Genomic DNA, 20,464 nt, shown 5'->3' with positions numbered 1-20,464 from the left:
AATGTTGATGTTTTTTCTACACTTTCAAGGTGGTGCAAATGATTTTAGAACTATGGTAAGAATCAGAATCAGAATCAGAATCAGAATCAGAAGAGGCCAACAACAGCAAAGGAGTTGTTTATTCACATTGAGAGAACTCGAAGATGACACATTTCACTGCTCAAAGACACACCAACTCTTCATAGGAATCCCAGACAACACTGCCACATATGTACAATTACATCCAGCTGACTAATTCAACCCAAATAAACTGGCTGCAAAATTTATTCCTGAACAGATTCATCCCCAGGCATTCATCAAAACCAGACAACCTGGTGCGTCATCAGTTCACTGTTATTCCATGTATCTGAAGGTTGTCGAGCTGCTTCGGCCTCCTGTACTTCTTCAGCAGGAGCGAGCAGCAGACGACGCTGACTGACGAGGCGGCCATTGCGGCACCCGCGATCCAAGGAGGCAGGCGGAACCCCGTTGAAGGGAAGAGAGCCCCGGCGGCGATCGGGATTCCGAGGACATTGTAGCCCAGTGCCCAAATGTAGTTCAGGCGGATCCTGGAGAACGTCGTCCTGGAGAGGTCGATCGCGGTTATGACGTCCTCCAAGTTGCTCTTCATGAGCACAATGTCTGCTGCCTCGATGGCTATGTCCGTGCCTGCGCCGATCGCCATCCCCACATCCGCGGCCACGAGCGCCGGCGAGTCGTTGATGCCGTCTCCCACCATTGCTACAATGTATCCTGAAGCCTGTGGATATTAAAAATCATGGTTTAAAGCAAACAATGCCTGCTTGGAAAAGAGTCCCAAGTTATTTGATCGAATTCTTGCTTCTTAGGGACGAAAATAGCATGTCAAATCACCTGCAAATCCTTCACTTTCTCTGCCTTCTGCTCAGGCTTGGCCTCTGCTATCACAGTGTCGATGCCGACGTCCTTGGCAATGGAATTCGCAGTTCCCCAGTTGTCGCCGGTCACCATGATGCTCTTCACTTTCATCGAATTGAGGATAGATATCACCTCGCGAGCGCCTGGTTTCAGCGGGTCTGAAATCGCGATGACTCCAATCAGTTCCCGGTCTATCGATACCAGTATCCCAGTCTGTGCCATCCCTTCGGTCTCGGCCAGGATCTCTTCTGCTTCTGTTGGAATGGCAATGTTGTGCTCTAACATCAGGCTCTTGTTTCCCACAATTATCTCCTTATTACGAACCACGGCCTTCACTCCGTGGCCAGGGACCGAGACGAAGTCGCTGGCTTCAGGCCAGGCGGGATTCTCCTCATCGTCCCTGAACATTTTGGCATACTCGACGGCAGCCTTGGCTAATGGATGTTCGCTATTCGCCTAATACAACATCTGTTAGTTCGAGGGGTCTTTGACGGCTCAGTTGACACGAATTTGGCCTTCGAAAACATTAGAGAAGCGGAAAAATGGGAGGATTCATACCTCAGTTGCAGCAACCAGCTCATAAAAGTCTCTCAGCACCAGGTTCTTTAGGAGTCTCGTGTTGACCACCACGGGCTTTCCGACCGTGAGCGTACCTGTCTTGTCGAACACTATGCAATCAACCTGCCGTTTCGAGGAAGCAGAAGAGTAAAGAAAAGGGATCGAGATGCAAATTACCACGAGAGACAGAAGACACGATCAACCAATTCAAATAAGTTCCGGAGAAAGGTAATGGATGACACAACATTTGCAACTTCTTACTAAGGTTGTTACTGACCAAGTTCGTCCGTTTAAACAATCAGGAGATAGATGACAGGACAGAAGACAAGATTTCATATCCGGCAACGATCAATAGTCTCAAGATGCTAAGGTAGTACACGAAAAATTATTAAAAGGACCTAAGGTTGTTTAGTATTATCTAGGATTATGGTCGGAATTTGAAAGCGCGAAAGGGTATTGGATGCGAACCTTGTGTGCACTTTCTAGTGCTTGGCCTCCTTTAATGAGGACTCCTCGAGATGCGCCGACTCCTGTCCCGACCATCACTGCTGTTGGAGTCGCAAGCCCCAGTGCGCAGGGGCAGGCGATCACCATCACTGATATCCCGAACTGGAGAGCGAGCTGAAAGCTGTCCATGGAGGACGGAATCCAGGATTTTGGGTAGCCGTGGAACTTTCCGGCCAAAAACCACGCGAGCCAAGTCGAAAACGAAAGGATGATCACCTGCCAAACCATGTGCAATTAGTGAAATTTATGTGGCACTTGCCAATAAGTGAACCAGTCTAGGTAATTGACATACCAGGGGCACAAAGACCTTGGATATGCGGTCGGCAAATTTCTGTACCGGCGCTTTGGCCATCTGAGCAGATTCCACGAGTCGAACAATCTGTGCAAGAGCACTCTCCGAGCCTACCCGAGTCGCTTTAATATGCAGGACGCCGTTTTCGTTCATGGTGCCTCCAATTACAGCATCCCCTTTCCTCTTCGCCACAGGCCGCGCTTCTCCTGTAATCATGCTCTCGTTTACATGACTCTGTCCCCAAATCACGAAACCATCAGAAGCTACTTTCGAGCCCGGAATGATCTTGATCACGTCATTCTTCTGTATCAACCGGCTGTCTATCTCTTGTTCGCTCACCACATTTCCCTCATTATCGAGGGTCAACAAGATTGCCGTCTCGGGTGCCAAATCCATGAGCTTCGCAATGGCCTCGGACGTCTTTCCCTTCGCCAGAACCTCAAGATACTTCCCAAGCAAGATGAATGAAATGAGCATCGAACTAGTCTCAAAGAAGTCCGTGCCTCTGAAACTCGGAGAAGTCGCGGCTCTCAGCACCGAGTAAACAGAGTAGAAGTAGGCGGCGTTGGTCCCCAAGGCGATCAGAACATCCATATTGGCCGAACCGTGGCGCAGAGCTTTGTATGACCCGGTGTAGAATCGCCACCCTATGACGAACTGTACCGGGGTCGAGAAAATCCACCTGAGAAGCTCGCCGATGCTCATCATGTTCACAATTTTGGTGTCCAACCCGTGTTTAATCCCGGGGATGTACATGAAAACCATGGACAGCAAGAAGACAGGGACAGTGAAAACCAAGCTCCATTGGAAAGATCTGTAATACTGCTTGATCTCCTCCTGTCTATAAGATTCTCTCCCTCCTTCACCTTGGGGAAATATCGCTGCTTTGAAGCGACCCGACCCAGTTGACTCGATTACTTCGATGAAGCTCCTTGGCCCCGTCAAGTCGGGCTTGTAAGAGAGGGTAAATTTGCGTAGCTCGGGATCGGTATCGATTTCTTCAACTCCTGGAAGCGCTTGGAGAGAATTTTCCAGGATTCTCATGGAATTGTCGGTCCTCACACCCTCGACTTTGAGGTGTATGTTGCTTACGTCTTCCCCGGTACTGACGAGTATGGCTTCGAACCCGGTATCCTCGATAGTCTTCAACAGGAGACCCAAGTTAGTCGCGCGAGGATCAAACTGGACCTGCGCTTCCTCAGTTGCCAACGCCACCTGGGCCTTCAGAACACCCTGGACCGCCTGCAAAGCCGCCTCGACCGTGGAAGAGCACGAAGTGCAGGTCATCCCGTTGATGCGTATGCGGCATAGTTGAGTGGTTCTCTCGCTCATCTCGTCCTTGATCAAGGCGGCTTGAAACCCGACATCCTCGATAGTCTCCCGTATCGTTTCCTCCTGTAAGAAATTAAAACACAACAACAAACTCGAAGCATGATTCAATTCAAACCACGAAACAGAAAAATCGACCCGCCAAACCTTTCCTTTGAGAAACTGCAGGTTTCGAGACTAAATTCAACCTAGTAACAGCATCTTATGACAATTTCTCCTCAGAAGTTCAGGAACATATCCTCAATTCATAGTAATCATGGCGCAGTGCCAGAAGATCTCATGATCTATTGAAAAACAGACACGAGCAAAAAAAAAAAGGGAAAACACGCGCGGTGTACCCGAGATCCTCTGTACCGGAACGTCGAACCACTTACATTTACGAAGCTCGGATAGTAAAGGACCTGAGCCCTCCCGTTCAGCACGTCGACGACGGCCTCGCGGATCCCGGGGAGCCTCTTGACCGCCTTCTCAACCGAACCCGCGCACGCCGAGCATGTCATCCCCACGACCGAGAGCACCGCCCTGGCCTCCGATGTTTCCCCAGCCGCGTCCTTCCCGTCCGCCGAGGCGCCCCTCGGGATCCTGGGCATGGAAGGGTAGTGCGGCCTCGGGGAGAGGTCGCCATGGCTCTCCTTGCGGATGCAGGTCAGCGCGAACAGCTTCGCCGCCGCCATGTAACCAAGACACGTAATCCGTTTCCCAGGAGCTTCGCTGCAAATTGGCAAAGGGAGATACAGATTAGTTGAGATTTCGAACTGAAAAGCAGATATATTACGCCTTGAGTGTCTAACAAGAATTCAAATTGGAGTGGAGGTTTGACATTGAAGCTAAAGCAAATCATTTTGAAATTTGCGAGGAGGGAGAGATTCTCAGGTCCCGCCACGACTTGGTTTCAACGCTACGTGATGATATCGAACGTTTGTGCGCCACCTTACATCTTAGCCGAATTTTGAAATGGGAAAAACAAGCCCGCGATATTCTCAATCTTGCCATCCAAATTTGCCAGGTGAACTCAATCTTATCTTCAATTAATTTTGCAGATTCACCGAAATTCATCGGGTAAAATTTTATTTGGTAATGAAAATGTGCGATCTAGTAGTTATTATTGGAGGAAAATTCAATTGGGACCCCCCCGAAAAACAAAAAAAAAAAGAGTTGGGGTTGGAATTGAGACCCGACCTAAAATCGATAACTTCTTTCATGGAATCGTGCCTTTCTTTACCATGACATTCACTTCTTGTTTTGAAGTTTTGGCAATCATTCCATGCTTACAAGCTAAGTCGACCATAGAGAAGGATTTCAATGACACTATGCCAACATCATTCTTTTGCACGACACTCTAAAACCGAGAGAATTACCAAAAATGTCCTAAAACAATTGCACTCGTACCATTTTTTTGTCAATTGAGCTCTAAATCTTTTACAATTGTGCCAATTCAGCCTATTTAACCTGTTGGAGCTAACATGGTGCCATCGGCACTGACGTGGCAAATTTGTAACAATATTAATATTTTTTCCAATTTCTTTTTTATTTTTTCATAAATTTTTCTCTCTTTTATTTTATTTTTTGGTTTGGGTCGGCGGGAGGTTGCCGGCCACCAGCCCTTGGTGAGGACCCACGACCCCTCGTCGGCCGCTTGGCAAGGGCTCGCGACCCTCCGCCGGTGTTTGGCAACCTCCTGCCGGCCCAAACCAAAAAGAGAAAAAAAAAAGACACAAAAAATTATGAAAAAATAATAAATAAATTCAAAAAATATTAAAATATGATTACGAATTTGCCACGTCGGCTTTGACAGACCAAATGGACTGAATCGACACAATTACAAAAGGTTTGGGACTCAATTATTAATAAAAATAAGTTTAAGACTGAATCGACACAATTACAATAGATTTAAAACTTTTTGGATAATTTTCCCCTCTAAAACATCTAGCTTGCTTTGCGAATATTTCCCTTAAAACAACCATGATCAACGACTTCTTCCTAGACTTTTTCTCGATTTAAATTACTTTATTTGAAATGGAAACTTAGATAATTAGGAGGAGTAATAATCATCTGACAATCAACACTAACCAATTGTCTCAAGCAATATTAGAAGCAACGGTCCGAAGCACGACAAGAACATCAGCAAAGATGTTAGGTTGTAGACGTTTTTAATGAACATAGTTATGGAATTTATAAAAAAAAAAATGTAAGGTGATGTGCAACTGTGTGTATAGCCTGTAACCCGCCAATCACAGACGTGATTCGAGAAAAATACGGTATCGAATAAAAAGAAGCCAAGGAAAGGCAAAGCGTACAAGAAATTTCTTTGTGACCAAGTAGAGTAAGTTGGCAACGTGGAGTAGAAAAACTTAACATCGATAAATTTTTTTTTTTTTCGGGGGTCGAAATGCGAATATTACCGTCTACCGAAATTAATTGAAATCTAAATGATGACTAATTATCTCATGCGGTAGAGAGAAAGAGAGAGTTTAAGGGTAAGGGTAAGGGACTTTACTTGCGACGATCTTATCTGGAATAGCGTGATTGCGTGCTAAAGCTTTCTATGTACCTCATACATATAGTCGCTTAAACCGCCGAAAACGCGATTAAAGTATCGATTGTTTACTTGTCGATCCTAATGTCAAGTGACCTCGGAGCAATTGTTAAAGAACTCCGCGTCGTCATAAGGGAAGTCTACACAATGTATTTTATAAGCGGATAGAGTTTCAACCAATTTGTCTTTCCTACGCGAGGGAATCTTGGGAGGTGAATCTCGGAGATTCCCTCACACATACAACAGAGTGTGTGCTTAGGACATCTCTCTCTTCCTCTTCTTAATTAGCACTCAAAATTCGAGGTTAGCCGAGGTCATTGGATTCAAATCTCTCGGAAGTCGGATGAATTTTCGTGAGGAGCGTTGGGTAGTAGTCACCCTCTAGGGGAGAGAGCGATAATTTATTGTCAAAGTTAGCGGGGAACTAGCGATGGGCTCGCTAATCTCAAATTTATACATTGGGTAGTTACGAGTGTAATTACAAAAATTTCCATAAAGTCTTGCAAGTAGTGCAAGAATTTTTTTGTTAACGCAAAACGTACTTCACAACTAATGTTGGATTATTAAGGAGAGCGCGGGCTCTTATGGCCATTTCATACACACGATCGAGGGAGATATTTAATCTCATCTATGCTAACTAGTAAAGCCTAGCCTACATAAATATAGAATGTATGTTATTTTTCCAGGTACATCGCTCTTCCAATGAACTTTAAAGTATCAAAGAACCGAGCGGTATTCTCAAGGCGACCGCGTGAAAGCACTAGGCGGAAAGACGTCCCGTGTCAAGAATGTGACGTAAATAGGGAATAGTCAATGCACCCTAATTGGTATGAGTATGCAACTTGAGGTTTTATCGCGTATGTTTAGATCCATAGATTCATATGATACATCTAAAGATTCGAGTACATAATTTAAGGTTTTTATTCTCCAAACGCATGGTTGTCAACGTGGAAGTAATTGACCGCCCAATTAATTAGCATTAAACTTAGATTATCGTTTTCCCCCCAAGTGATTAGATTAACTCCTCTCGATCAAGTGATTTACAGAGAAGTTAGCAGCGTGCACGAACGTGATTAGATGAACTTGCTCGTGGGACTAAACTCCAAGTTTTCGAACACATTATTAACAAGGGAAAAATATTTGCCATATTTGCCGCTGACTTCATGAATATGACAATTCCACTACCCATCAACGTCATCTTTTTTTTTTTCTATTTTGCCCGCAGTCGTTGGAACAAGCACGTCCTTCCCTTCCTTATACATTCACGTCCTGATGGGGACGAGGATTCGGTACATATTCTTAACGCAATTATTTCCGGAACGTTTGGTGGAATCTAAGTGCTTTTTTAGTCGAAAGAAAGATTTCATACATAGAAAGCTTTCAAGCCTAGCAAATTCCAAATAGCTATCAAAAAACAAATATCAAAGCACGATCTGCAGCTATAAGCACACTTTCGTCCCTCGGAACATATCCGCCATCGCAAATGATCGACAACCGGACATTAGGTTCGGTGATGGGTACATGCGGAGATCTCCCACTCCATTTGCGACGGCTTGCGGTGCCCGTTTAGGTTGAACGTCCCTTTCACCATTGCATGTAAAGATATCAATATAAATATGTTGAAAAAACACAGATTAAGTACTTATAAGGAACCCCCCAAATCTATATCTAGATCTAGTTTAGTGAGTAAAACCCCCGGATCTTGGCCTAAATCTTGATCCGGAGAGGAGAGCGGCATAATCTCAAAGAGGTTGTGGAGCCACGTCACACAAATCCTCCTTAATGGCTCTCGACTAGACAAATGGCCGAATAAATTTTCACATTCACTCAAGATTAGTGACAAATATTTATTCACACATGCCAACTCCTAGAGAAAAGGAAAAAAATAACGAATAAGCAAAGAAAAAGAAAATCACATACTAAAAAAATTAGAGAGCTTGAAAAGAGGGAAGGTTTTTGGGAGATGAGGGGATTTGCCGACCGAGAGAGAACAGAACGAAACCCTAGCCGACCCAAGAAAATATGGTTTATTTTTTAGGATTATTATTTCGTGTGTAGAGAAATTTCCAAACCTTAACTATATAATCGATTTCATCCATAGGTCGACTATTTAACGGTGGAGGTGTAACTTATGTCTTCCATCGATAGTGAACCTAATAAAAAAATCGGGTTTGGTACAAATATAGAATCCATGCGGGGTCGACAAGTGCTCAACACTTATCAGGCTCTGAGACTAGAGCAAACTCTGCACGATGCTTGAGAATCATATGTAATATCATAAATTCAAAATTTAACGATTGATAAGAGACTAAACTCACAACTCAAGTTGAAACTGACTTGGTGGAGGAAACGTATGGAGTGAATTATCAGAGTTCTCTCAATCGGAAACATAAGCGAAGATAGTTAATATTTCACCAATGACATTGATAAGACCTACCAAATTAGTCGTGCACGATGACCAAGTCCCATCTATGATCAGACTACTACTTTACTATATTCTACATACTTAAAAATTTTGGCATCTAAAGTTGTTGAGTTTGCATCGACAGTCTAGCAATTGACAACGTTAGTACCATATAAAACCACCGCCCTCGGTTTTTCTAGTGGATTGTCGGTCAAACAACTTGTTCAAATCAACATCTGTCCTTAGATACATCCCCAAAAAAAAAAATTATTAAGAAGACGAACGTGAACAAGACGACCTTCTCGAACAGGACAATCGAATCGGCGCCCCTGATGAACTAAAGAATCTTAAAGTCGACGTGGGGTGGCTATTGTTAAAAGGGAAATATTTTCCCGATGATACTGTAAATCCACACATCATCACCGCGTGTTTTGCATAAAGTATTTATTGATTGGGAGATCGTGTAATAAAAAATAAGCGACAATCGGGCTAGCCGCTTCATTGGTAAAATTCGTGGATTCTTGTGTGCTTGCCCACATCATAAACCGTCGTTTGCGAACCGTATATCAAGAGCTAAACCATTGTCATGCGCCGGTTCTTAGGGAGATGACGTCATATACGATGTGCTTCTTATCTGGCTGATGAGGGCTGATGATTGGTTATAATTAGTTTGGAACCAATTTTTTAGCCCCGAACAAACAAAAATGCAGCATAATCAATTTAAGAAAGAAGAGAACCATTACCCGTGCAACGTAGAGGGACCGTGGAACGAGTCATCCTTCGGCCAAAAAAAAAAAATCTAAATCATCGATTGATTTCTTTTCTAATGAAATGTCGTTGCGATAATCTGGGGAATGCCAATCGACAATCGGCTTGTCCTTAAGTGTAATTTCTATATGGGGGCCGTCAATCGACAATCGGTTCGTCCTTAAGTGTAAGAGATAAGAATCACGACCGCTCTCCGTGGACAGATTACATTATTATGTAGCTGAGAAAAAAATTTGTAAAATTTTCAATCATCTAGAAACATCGTAAGATTTTCAAGCATGTAATGCCGTATATAGGTATAAAACGGAGATACGGCGATGAAGAGATTAAGAGAGACTCGAATAGATTAAAAGCTAGGTATACTATATTCGCCTATGAATTTATGGTTAAACTCTTTATCATCAATTGTTTAGAAGACTTTCACTTAAATTTGTGTGTGCCCCAAAAGCAGCTATAGGCTTTTTTGTTTGAAAAAGAAGAAGAAGATTAACATGACATTTCTCTACATGCTATATATAAGATGATAGTATGATAGGAGAATATGAAAATTGAAAACTGGACATTTCATACATCATACCATATTAAGTTATATATGAAGGCGATTATTCCAAGAAGCTTATACTACTATAAGAAATGAATGTATCAAGGAAGAAATGTACCATACTTGGGCCATAAGAAATGGTTAATATCACAAGAAATCTTAAACTAGTATACTTGTGCCACGCTTACCCAAAATTAATTTTCATGTCACAAAAAATAATTCCACAATTACATCAAACTAATTTTCAGGTCGGAGAATTCACAAACAGGTACACTTGTGCCACTCTCGCCCAAAATAATTTCCGTGTCGACTTACAAAATCATAAACCAGCACGTCCGTGCCACATTTGCTTCAGTTTTGCCCCGAGATTTTGGCGGTTTTGTCGCGGGGTGTGCCGCTTGAGGTTTTTCGTGACACGAAAATCAATTTGAAGTAAACGTGGTATCAATTCAGGATTTTCTGTGTCCACGAAAATTATACTGAGATAAAAGCTGCACGGGTGCACCGTTTTAGTAGTTCTTGCCGTATTAATAGAAAAACGAAAGAGGAAATATATCCCGCAAGTGCATTGATCAAATTCTGTAGCATCATTTTGGGGGGCCCAATAGCCGGGCTTGTCCAACAGGACAAGAGTCGGTCCGATCCAGAAGCCCACTGTTTTCCAATGGGTTGGCTCCTCTCCTTATTGACCATTTCGTTCTCAACCATGTACGTGAATCACATGATGCCGGGCCGAGTATCGGTCTAAGAAAATGTCCAGTTTGGTTCATGATTATACATACACATTTGTAGCCACCGACCGAAGATCTGGTCTCCCCCAGTGGCCGGCGAGGGTCGTGACCCTTGCTGGCCATTGGGCGAGGGCCTGCGAACCCTCGCTTGGCATGTGGCTGGTGGTTGGCGGCCCTTAACACAAACAAACCGTGCCATTAGGGACGGCTAGTGTCCACGTCGCTAATTTTAGGTTAAAATTGGCCGGAATGACTAAATTGATAAATTGTCGAAAGGTTTATGATTTAATTGGTATAATTATTATGACCAAAAAAAAAAATTGGTATAATTATAGGTTTATGACTAAATTGATAAAAATGCAATATGTTTAGGACTTTTTTGGATAATTGTCTCCATAACGGAGACCCACTTTTGACGAAAACTCGTCCTAGGATCACAACACATGTAGATTTGGGGCAATTATACACGCAATGGCCGACCCAAACCCCGTTTTAGCGCAAAGACAAAACCAAGGACACCACGAATCTCTCTCCTTGTTCGTTCATGAGTCTAAAGAGGGCGTGTCCAGTTGGCCTTCGATTGGATGCCTTCATGAACAGCTGTGTCTGGCAAGTGGCCATCGTCGATACACGCGTGTCCTCTCCGTTACGAGAGATCTGTTCACAGCTTTCTCAGTTCTTACGTAATCGCCACCGTTAATTGGACCATAATTGTGAGATTAGGCTGGTGTTTCCGCAGATTAAACCATGCTCGAGGGCTACCAATAGGAGCCACGGCATTGATTTAGCAAAAGATAAGGGGAAAAAAAAATAAAAGAATAAAGCTATTGTATTTCCAATTTAGCAGATATAATCTCGAAAAAAAAATACTTGCCATATGCTCACTTTTTACTTCCGATCGAGTTCAAACTTGAATCCCAAATGACCATGGGGCGTGGCGCGGTACGTACGTCATGAAATGTATGCAAAACGATCGCATCGAACCACGTAGAAAGCAAATGCTTCTCGGACCGCAACCAGCTATGCATCCTTTTTCCTCTTCACCACCGTTGCCGCCGCTCGTTTTGGAGCTGGACACCACAGCTCTAGGGATGCCATGCCTCTCTTGGCTCATGGTCAAGATAATTGTCCAAAAAATTCTAAGTATATGCCAATTAAGTTTTTAACCTTTCAAGTATGTCAATCAAATCATAAACCTTTTTGATAATATGTCAATTTAGTCCTAAGTGTGTTGAAAATTTACCAATTCAGTCTTAAACCTATTATTTAGATAATTGGTCGGAAGGATCACATCGACAAAATCATCAAAAGATTTATGGCTAAATTGGCAGGTCATTGAAAGATTTATGACTAAATCGACAAATCATCTAAATATTTATGACTAAATCGACAAATCATCTAAAGATTTAGGACTAAATTTACATAATTAAAAAGTTTACGACTGAATTGACTATCGTATAATAAATCCAGAGCTTTTTGAATAGTTTTCCCCGCTCTCAAACTCCCCGTCTCACTCACTCGCGCTCCTTGTCAAAGTAATTAATTCCCGGTCTCTAATTTTCTCCTTCCTCCCCCACATCACAACAGCAGAAGCAGCAAAATTCGGAATCGGATGTGATCCGGCCGACAAGATATGCACGTCGATCACGTAGAGTAGAGCCAACTCCCAACGGTCGAGTGGCAGAAGGCAAAACGTCTCTTCCTGCTCCTCAAAACGAAGAGACGCATCAGCCACCATTCGGGGTTGGGAACGTCGAAGGTGGTAACTGGGACAGGCTGTGTCTTGGGTGGACGGATGGGACGGACAGGATCGTGGGTGGCCATGAGAATGCGTTGGATGATGGCCAACGTAAGCGCTTACGTTGGCGGCCCGGTCCTAATCCCTCCCTGTTTTCGCCCCCCCAATGCCACTGATTCCGAGAGCAGGAAATTAAAAAAAAAAAAAAAAAGGCACCGAACTTGTACTGGCTCAGTCGATCCGATCGGGAACAGGTCCGGCTTTCGTAAGGAAATAGTTTCGACTCGTTCAGTAGGTTAAAAACGGGTACGGGGCACTGATCTGGACTCAATCTTCGGAACGGTATTGCAAGCAGCTATTTCCCCGTCATTGGTCCCCTGAAGTCATCTTTTAACACATGCATGTCCACCCACGCACCCTAGCGCGCGGAATTTCATCAAACAATCACCGTGCTGCAACGACGAAACTCACTTGACCTAATAATTCGTATATGCATGGGCTCACGTGTATCGGGGACCATGTAGGAGACAGAATTGTTCCGGCCGTCGATACCGAAATATCATACGAGGAAAACAGGAGGGGAGGTGGAGGAAGGAAATCCCAAATTTGAGAGCAGGGCTGTCCTAAATGCGACCGACATGGTTTTTTGTAGGATACGCATGGTCAGGTTGACCGGCCGCCATAGTCCCACGGTACTGATCGAGCAAAGAAGGAAAAATCTCCATTGGTTTGCCTCTTTGAAGCTCTGATCTCCCTCCCCCAGTCCCGACCGATTCATTGGTCCTACTGTGAGTTTGACCTATGAAATGGACCCCCACTGACTTGGTTAATGGACCAAATCGAGCGGTCAAGCAGACTGGTCAATAATTATTTTGGTGGCTCAACGCGCGCGTGCCGTCGTTTTTTTTACACGATGGAAACGCTTAACACGAACATTTCGATAAAGTATTGAAAAAGTTTTAAATTTATTGCGTTAGTGTCGATATGATCCTAAATATTGCTAACGTGGACGATAGATGGCTTATGCGATACGGGCGACGTTGACGTGAACATTTTTATTTCATAATTTTTTAATTTCTTTTTTTTCTCTTTCCTCATGTGGCTGGCACGGCCATGGCCAGCAATGGCTGGTCTTGCCTGAGCAAGGGTGGACTTCGCCACCAAAGGCGAGGGTAGGCCTTGTCGAGGCGATGGCAAACGCCGATAAGGCTTAACCCTCACAGGCCATGGCCATGCCCGGCCATCGAAGAAAAGAAGTAGGAAAAAAAAAAAGACAGTTTCAAAAGAAAGAAAGAAATGCAAAAATTATCAAAATATTATTTAAAGATGTTCACGTCAACACCGGTCGTGCCACGTAAACCGTCCGACATTCATGTTAGCAATGTCTAGTCAGAATTAGTCGGAAAGACTGAATTGACTCTAGGTTAAAAGGTCTAGGACTAGATTGATAGAATTAAGAGGTTTAATGCTAAGTTGGCACAAACGTAATAATAGGTTTAGGGCTTTTCTAACACTTTTTTTCCCGTACATTTCTATGACGGTGTTTACATGGGTGGATAGATTTTATCCCCTTCGAGGACTAATCTTGCAAGTAAAGAGGATTCATCCAACCAGAATCCAGATACGTGGGTGGGTTTGACCACGCAAAAAGCAAGCAAGAAATCACGTGTTGTTACGTGATTTCGCAGGCACGACGACCTTCAACTGCGGCCCTTGAAAGCTGCATGGGGGCAAAGTTTTATACAACAGGACGCCACTTGCGGGAACCCTTTGGTCAAATTTGGCTTTTGGAGGAGATTTTTGGGGCTTCACTGCAAAGCCGAGAATCTTCCTCGTGCGAAGCTTCGACGATGCGGACGGTTGCCGCTAAAAAAATATCATAGGGCGTGAACTTACGGAAACTTTAAACGGCGACAAAACGTCCCCAAATCAGGTGCGTCTAATGTGGATGACGGGTGCTAATCAAGTCATTAAGCACCTTGTTGTTTACCGATGGGGTGGGGGTGGGGATCTTTGCTTTTGTCTGTGGTCATTGTGGGTTTGCCCTTTCATCTATTTATTATTATTTACTTATTCTGGCATCGAATGGTTCCCGGCTTCCGGCGGAAACGAGACGTAGATCGTCAAGTTTGCAAGCTCTTTCCGGGCTTCGGTTCAAGACTAGAGTTGTATGGCACTCTTCATCCTGACCTTGGCTTTTGAAATTGCAATTATAAGCACGCCTCTTATCTTAAAAGATCAGATCAAAGAATAATCGGCTGACCATGATCCGTGATTGTAAAGGTTGACGTGCTAAGATAAGTCTTTTAATTTGATTTGACATACTTCTTTTTCCTTTCATAATCCACATTAATCTGAGAAAAAAAAAGGGTCAATGACGATTAATGGCGATGATCACAAGAGCTCCTACCATCTAGAAATCCGCACGAGCATGAAAATTTGGACCCCCCAACTCAGTCAATTTAGTATGGTGGGACGTCAAAACATCATTATGAGTTGGTTAGTCAGGTCATAGTCGCACAAAAGACCGGCCCAAAAGAATGATCACCAGTCCCGAGTTATTGATTTTCGTAACTTAAAAACATTACACAACCAGTCCTAAATATATTGTCGGGATGTCAATTTCAATCTTTAACGCTCTAATTCTGTCAATTTAATTCTCAACGTTGACGAGTTCATTTGCCTTATAATTGAGACTTTATGAAATACTTCTCTAGATAAAAGAAAAATATGAGTTTGGAGAGCATTCCGTCCTCAAAAGCCTTGCTTCTAACTAGCAATATTTACGAATATTATGTGGCATATATATTACGTATCAAAGAAATGAATCGAGTGTGTGGCTTTGCACCTTTGATCAACACTAAACGACAGCTCATCTCATCGCCTTTCGACTTCGATTTGAATATTAATTTTACCACAATAGATTAAATTAAGAGACACCCAGGAAGGATATGCTCTAATTACTGATTAGGAATAAACCATGTCGTGATGTTGATGCGTTCTAATTTGTCATTTAAGAGCTTGAGCATATTTTGTGGTGGTAGCTGGATATGAGCTGTATGCGTGCGAACGTAACAATTCGCGAGATGAAGACTAGGGATATTTGCCACATAAGAACATGAGGCAAATGTCTAAATTTAACCCCTAACGATAATCACGAGATACAACTTTAAAATTGAAAGTAAATGGACAGTAGACATGCATTTTATGGATTAATAGAAAATTTTAGAGCAATGGATGGTATTGATGCTCGGGGACTTTTATGAGTGATGTCGCCGGCAAGACAAGATTACATTGTCAGAACGGCGAATCGACATGCTTATCAAGGCGTGATCTTTAAAGTAATAGATAAGTTAGGCAATCGAATATATTCCAGCCTGTATAAAACTATATAATGTTTGCACTTTGCCTTTGTTTTGATGGTTCAATACTATATCATTCCTTCACCAATTTCTTAGTAAACATCATTAGCACATGACATATCCCGTATCATGATCGTTGGATCTTATTTAATGAAAAGAATCCAATCTTAAGGAATATGCTATGTGCACTTTAGCTTCCTTTTGATTGTTCACTAACATGGCAATTCCACTCATTCATTTAAAATTGATCGTGATTGGAATTAATTTATTCATAAACACCGACGATAGTCATTTACACTTAAATAAACTAATCCATGCTTATCATGTGTTCCAAACTCCCGCTATTTTTGTCGGGCGGTAATTAATCCGTCTACGCAACACTAAAGTGTTACCAGAAAAAGTAATTGTTCAATTTTTTGTTTTACCAAGACAACCAATATTAGATGGTTAATGTAGTTCAAAAATATATAGAGAGTATGCTTGGTTGTGATCATATTATCAATCTTAAGTAGAGGTTCTTTTAATCAAGAAAAATGAGTTAATCCATTCTTAGTACTTAAATTATTGTGCAGACGGGAAAAGTTTATGTCAGTTGGCTGTTTGTTTGTCGCTCGTAGTATCTTCCGGGTAGAAGAACAGACAATCGTTTAAAATTAACCTTTATCAAAGCATTTGAACATTCGAAAAACAAGAAGGAAAGAAAGCATTTGAGCGAAAAAAAAAACGAAAAAAGAAAAAGATAATCAAGCATAGGAATTCGAGCCCATGGAATTTCTATTACCAGAAAAACAAAAATCGAACTTCGCTTCTTCCAAGAAAAAGGGATAAGCAAAAACAACTACTCAGTCAGTCATGGGGTCATACTTGACCACATAAGCCCCACACCCAATCCGACCAAACCTCCCATGCTCTCGCATGGCTGACACGTCCGCACCAACCGATAAAATATTAAAGTATATTAAATTATGTTTTCATCTGACATTATAAATTTTTAGATTAATTTATAGTTATCTGTTGGCCACAAAATGTCGATGGCAGACACCCATGACGCGAGAATTAAAATCAAGCGGGTTCACATGCATCTGATATAAGTTAAAAAATTTCACACAACATCATAGGTATTTTTACGCGATGGCATGTGTGTGAGTCCCAACTCACTTATGCCACGGCTTGCACGGTTTAGACCGATTCAATGCATTTTTCACTTGTAAGCACCATTCACTCCCTTCTCGAAAGATTCTCGTGAGAACTCTAAGTTCATGGATAGATTGCAATGACCGCCGTGAGATGTTTCAGCGGTCGCGTGAGATTCATAAATACGCTCGTGGAATCAACACCCACGATTGAATCGACTCATGTGATTGTGATATTGGCATATGCCGACTCTTCAAATTCAAATTTTTCTAGAGAGGAAAATTTTCTTTTTCGGATATAGATTGACTTGATCGGACGAATCACGGCCGTTGATTTTGAGGGGTTCTCCCGTGTCACGATCGCTCGGCCCTTCCCCGAAGACGCACCTCCTCACCCGAACCCCTTCTCCGCTTCCTGGACCCCACTCCCCCCGGGGGGCAAGCCGACGCGCCCGATTGTCCGCGTCAGAAAGCTGCCGTCAGCCTTGTCGTCCACGTGGCGCCCAGAAGGCGGGATGGAGATTCTCGAAGGCAAAAGGCAAGTTGCGCAGCACCTCCCGAAGACACACGCTCCCTCCCCCGAACCGACCGTCGGCTCCGCCACGTGGCGTCCCCGGGCCCCACCACCCCAGTCGCGACCTTCACCGAACTCGCCCTGCCCGCGAGCCTCCTCGATTTTTCCCTCTCTCCCTCCCTCCCTCCCTGGCGCCTCCCAGTCCCATCCCCTTATATACATCCGCAAACCCTCCCCATTCTCTCGTCTCACCGAGCACTCCGTTTCGCTTCTTCTTCTTCGTGCGGATCGTTCTCGTTGATTGCGTGCCCTTTTCAGTCCCAATCGCCATCTGGTTTCGGTCGATTTCGTCCCGATTCGTGCTCTCTGTTTAGCGAATGGAGACGCTCACGCTTACAGGCCTGTTGGCGAAGACGGCGTCGGATTTCCCCGACAGGAGAGCCCTCTCCGTCTGCGGGCAGTTCGACCTGACGCATGCGCGGCTGCGGGAGGTCGTCGATCACGCCGCCGCGCTCCTCGCCGCCTCCGGCGTGGGCGCCGGCGACGTCGTCGCGCTCACTTTCCCTAACGCTGTCGAGGTACGTACGGATCGTCGAGTCTGTTCCGCGAGTGCGACGTATGCATGCCTTTTCGAGCGAGTTTTTGGCTGTGTGATTATGTGAATTTGGACGTGAGAATTCCTGATGACGATGTATATTGAATTCGGAAATGCAATATCTAGGAGATAGGGATTAACGACAACCTCCTGACGACGAGTCGGATCATTTTGTGAAAGATCGACCAGGAAAATGCGTGAAAAGAAGACGTTCCTTTGTGCTTTACAGTTCTTCGAGAACAGAGCAATGGACATGGTGTCAATTTCCATAGAAGGAAGTGTATCTAAGGCATGAAATTTCTGTGAGCGCGTGATTACTGTTAACATGACGGGTTTTGCAACAGAAAAAAACAAAAAATTTGGAATAAATTGGACAGGGCAGAGCATGAAGGGCATTTCTGTCGTGTCCTGGGTTGTTTGGGATATGCAAGCATCGATTTATGGAAAAACAAGTTGGAGCTAATGAAAAGGAGATGGATGGTTTCAATGGAATCAAACAATGACAATCTAGTTGTCTGCGTGTTCTGAAGATAATATGTGTGTGGATCTCCTTTGCGAGGGATTAGTATGTTACTTTGCTGATTGGAAATATGTGCTTGTTTTGCAGTTTGTGATCCTCTTTCTGGCGGTAATCCGATGCCGAGCCACAGCGGCTCCACTCAACTCCGCCTACACAGCTGAGGAATTTGAGTTCTACCTTTCCGACTCGGAATCGAAGGTCCTATTGACACCGCAAGAAGGAAACCAGCCAGCTCAGTCTGCTGCTTCCAAGCTTAACATCCCCCACCTAACCGCCAAGCTTCACTCGGCGGATTCCAAATTCACTCTCTCTTCGACTGACATAGAGCCGAGTCTCGACTTGATGTCCAAAGTCGTCAATAATCCCTCAGATGTAGCTCTGTTCTTGCACACCTCTGGCACCACGAGTCGGCCCAAAGGCGTGCCACTAACTCAGCTCAATTTGGCTTCGTCAGTTCAGAACATCAAGTCGGTATACAAACTAACAGAGTCAGATTCTACTGTGATTGTGCTTCCATTGTTCCATGTGCATGGTTTAGTTGCTGGATTGTTGAGCTCTTTAGCTGCCGGAGCTGCCGTGGCCCTCCCGGCGGCTGGTAGGTTCTCGGCATCCACATTTTGGGCAGATATGATTTCATACAATGCCACGTGGTACACAGCAGTCCCTACCATCCACCAGATCATCCTGGACCGCCACCTCAGCAAGCCAGAGCGGGCTTACCCGAAGCTGCGATTCATAAGGAGCTGCAGCGCGTCACTCGCGCCCTCTATCATGGATCGGCTCGAGGAGTCATTTGATGCACCCGTGCTCGAGGCTTATGCAATGACGGAAGCTACTCACCTGATGTCATCAAACCCCTTGCCCGAAGATGGCAAGCATAAGCCTGGGTCGGTCGGAAGACCCGTGGGGCAGGAGATGGCGATTTTAGACGAGCATGGAGCCGTACAGGCAGTGGGCGTGAGCGGGGAAGTGTGTATAAGGGGTCCGAACATGACCAAGGGTTATAAGAATAATCCAGAGGCAAATAAGCAGGCCTTCCTGTTCGGGTGGTTTCATACGGGTGATGTTGGGTTTATGGATTCGGATGGGTACTTGCATTTGGTCGGTCGGATCAAGGAACTCATCAACCGTGGAGGTAACTGGATTGGAGTTTGGAATTATGGCCATTTTGTTTGCTATAACAGAGTTCTGAAAGTAGTTTCGATGGATTCTGTGTTGAGGCCAACGTGCACTAAACTTTGGTTATGCTTTGCAGGAGAGAAGATATCACCAATTGAAGTTGATGCTGTGCTTCTGGCACATCCAGATGTTGCCCAAGCAGTTGCCTTTGGAGTCCCAGATGATAAGTACGGCGAAGAGGTAAACAAACATTTCATTCTTCACTTTTGTGTTACCTAGTGTTTCTCATTAAGAATCAGCTCTTATCTGTTTGTCAATTTCCTGAGAGATTGGATGTTTGTTGGAATGGCAGTTTGAATTTAGATGACTAAAATGGACATTTTCGTGCACAAGTTTTGAAAACGAAAGAGAAAAGTTCTTAGCCATATAATTGCATTTGTCAATGCCCGTTTGGTTTGTGTGCAGATAAATTGTGCCGTGATTCCGAGGGAAGGTGCCAAGGTAACAGAGCAGGATGTGATCCAGTTCTGCAGGAAGAACCTTGCCAGCTTTAAGGTCCCGAAGAAGGTTTTCATCACAGACTCTGTCCCGAAAACTGCTTCCGGGAAGATCCAGCGCCGGCTTGTGGCGGAGCATTTCCTTGCGCAGATCTCGACCGCCAAAGTCCCCAAATTTGGTGCATAATCACCTCCTTAAGAGCGCACTGAGTCTTAGGTTGGACTTTCATTTTCAGTAACAAATACTACATTATGTCGTCCCAAACTCAGAGAAAAACAAAGCATAGGGGTTACCTTTTTGTTCGTCTCCATCTCCGTATTGTTAACCGGCATTCTCTCTTAGCTGATTGCCGGTGGTTGAATGGAATTTGCATTCGTTACCTTGTACAGACATGTTGGTATCAATAAAAGAAAGAAAAACAACGATTCTCTCGTTCTAGGGAA

General features: G+C 44.0%; 2 protein-coding genes across 3 annotated transcripts; one reads left to right on the top strand and one right to left on the bottom strand.

The window, feature by feature from the left end:
• Positions 1-94: 94 nt before the first annotated feature.
• LOC115746414 (probable copper-transporting ATPase HMA5) lies at positions 95-4,333 on the bottom strand. 2 transcript variants are annotated; one of them, XM_030682162.2, is made up of 7 exons: positions 3,937-4,333; positions 2,234-3,628; positions 1,903-2,157; positions 1,435-1,557; positions 853-1,332; positions 284-739; positions 95-242 (listed from the first exon to the last, which is right to left on the bottom strand). In XM_030682162.2, exons 1-6 carry the CDS (start codon positions 4,234-4,236, stop codon positions 323-325), a joined length of 2,970 nt encoding a protein of 989 aa, XP_030538022.1. In that variant the 5' UTR covers positions 4,237-4,333; the 3' UTR covers positions 95-242; positions 284-322. The 2 variants fall into 2 exon arrangements, with proteins under 2 accessions (XP_030538022.1, XP_030538021.1); XM_030682161.2 differs by having other exon boundaries at positions 95-739.
• A 13,231-nt stretch (positions 4,334-17,564) lies between these two features.
• Positions 17,565-20,464, top strand: LOC115746479 (probable CoA ligase CCL9). Its single transcript, XM_030682254.2, has 4 exons — positions 17,565-17,867; positions 18,492-19,539; positions 19,660-19,763; positions 19,989-20,464. The coding sequence occupies exons 1-4, from the start codon at positions 17,667-17,669 to the stop codon at positions 20,205-20,207; spliced, it is 1,572 nt and encodes a 523-aa protein (XP_030538114.1). The 5' UTR covers positions 17,565-17,666; the 3' UTR covers positions 20,208-20,464.

Source organism: Rhodamnia argentea, chromosome 3, assembly GCF_020921035.1.
Source record: "Rhodamnia argentea isolate NSW1041297 chromosome 3, ASM2092103v1, whole genome shotgun sequence".
NCBI lineage: Eukaryota > Viridiplantae > Streptophyta > Magnoliopsida > Myrtales > Myrtaceae > Rhodamnia > Rhodamnia argentea.
The sequence above is the reverse complement of the archived record's forward strand: the minus strand, read 5'-3'. Positions and strand labels throughout refer to the sequence as shown.

Coding starts and splice junctions, on each gene's coding strand:
- LOC115746414 (XM_030682161.2), bottom strand. CDS start 4,236: ATGGCGGCGGCGAAGCTGTTCGCGCTGACCTGCATCCGCAAGGAGAGC. Junction 3,629..3,936: donor ACTATCCGAGCTTCGTAAAT/GTAAGTGGTTCG, acceptor AATTTCTTACAG/GAGGAAACGATACGGGAGAC. Junction 2,158..2,233: donor CCAAGGTCTTTGTGCCCCTG/GTATGTCAATTA, acceptor ATGGTTTGGCAG/GTGATCATCCTTTCGTTTTC.
- LOC115746479 (XM_030682254.2), top strand. CDS start 17,667: ATGGAGACGCTCACGCTTACAGGCCTGTTGGCGAAGACGGCGTCGGAT. Junction 17,868..18,491: donor CTTTCCCTAACGCTGTCGAG/GTACGTACGGAT, acceptor CTTGTTTTGCAG/TTTGTGATCCTCTTTCTGGC. Junction 19,764..19,988: donor ATGATAAGTACGGCGAAGAG/GTAAACAAACAT, acceptor GTTTGTGTGCAG/ATAAATTGTGCCGTGATTCC.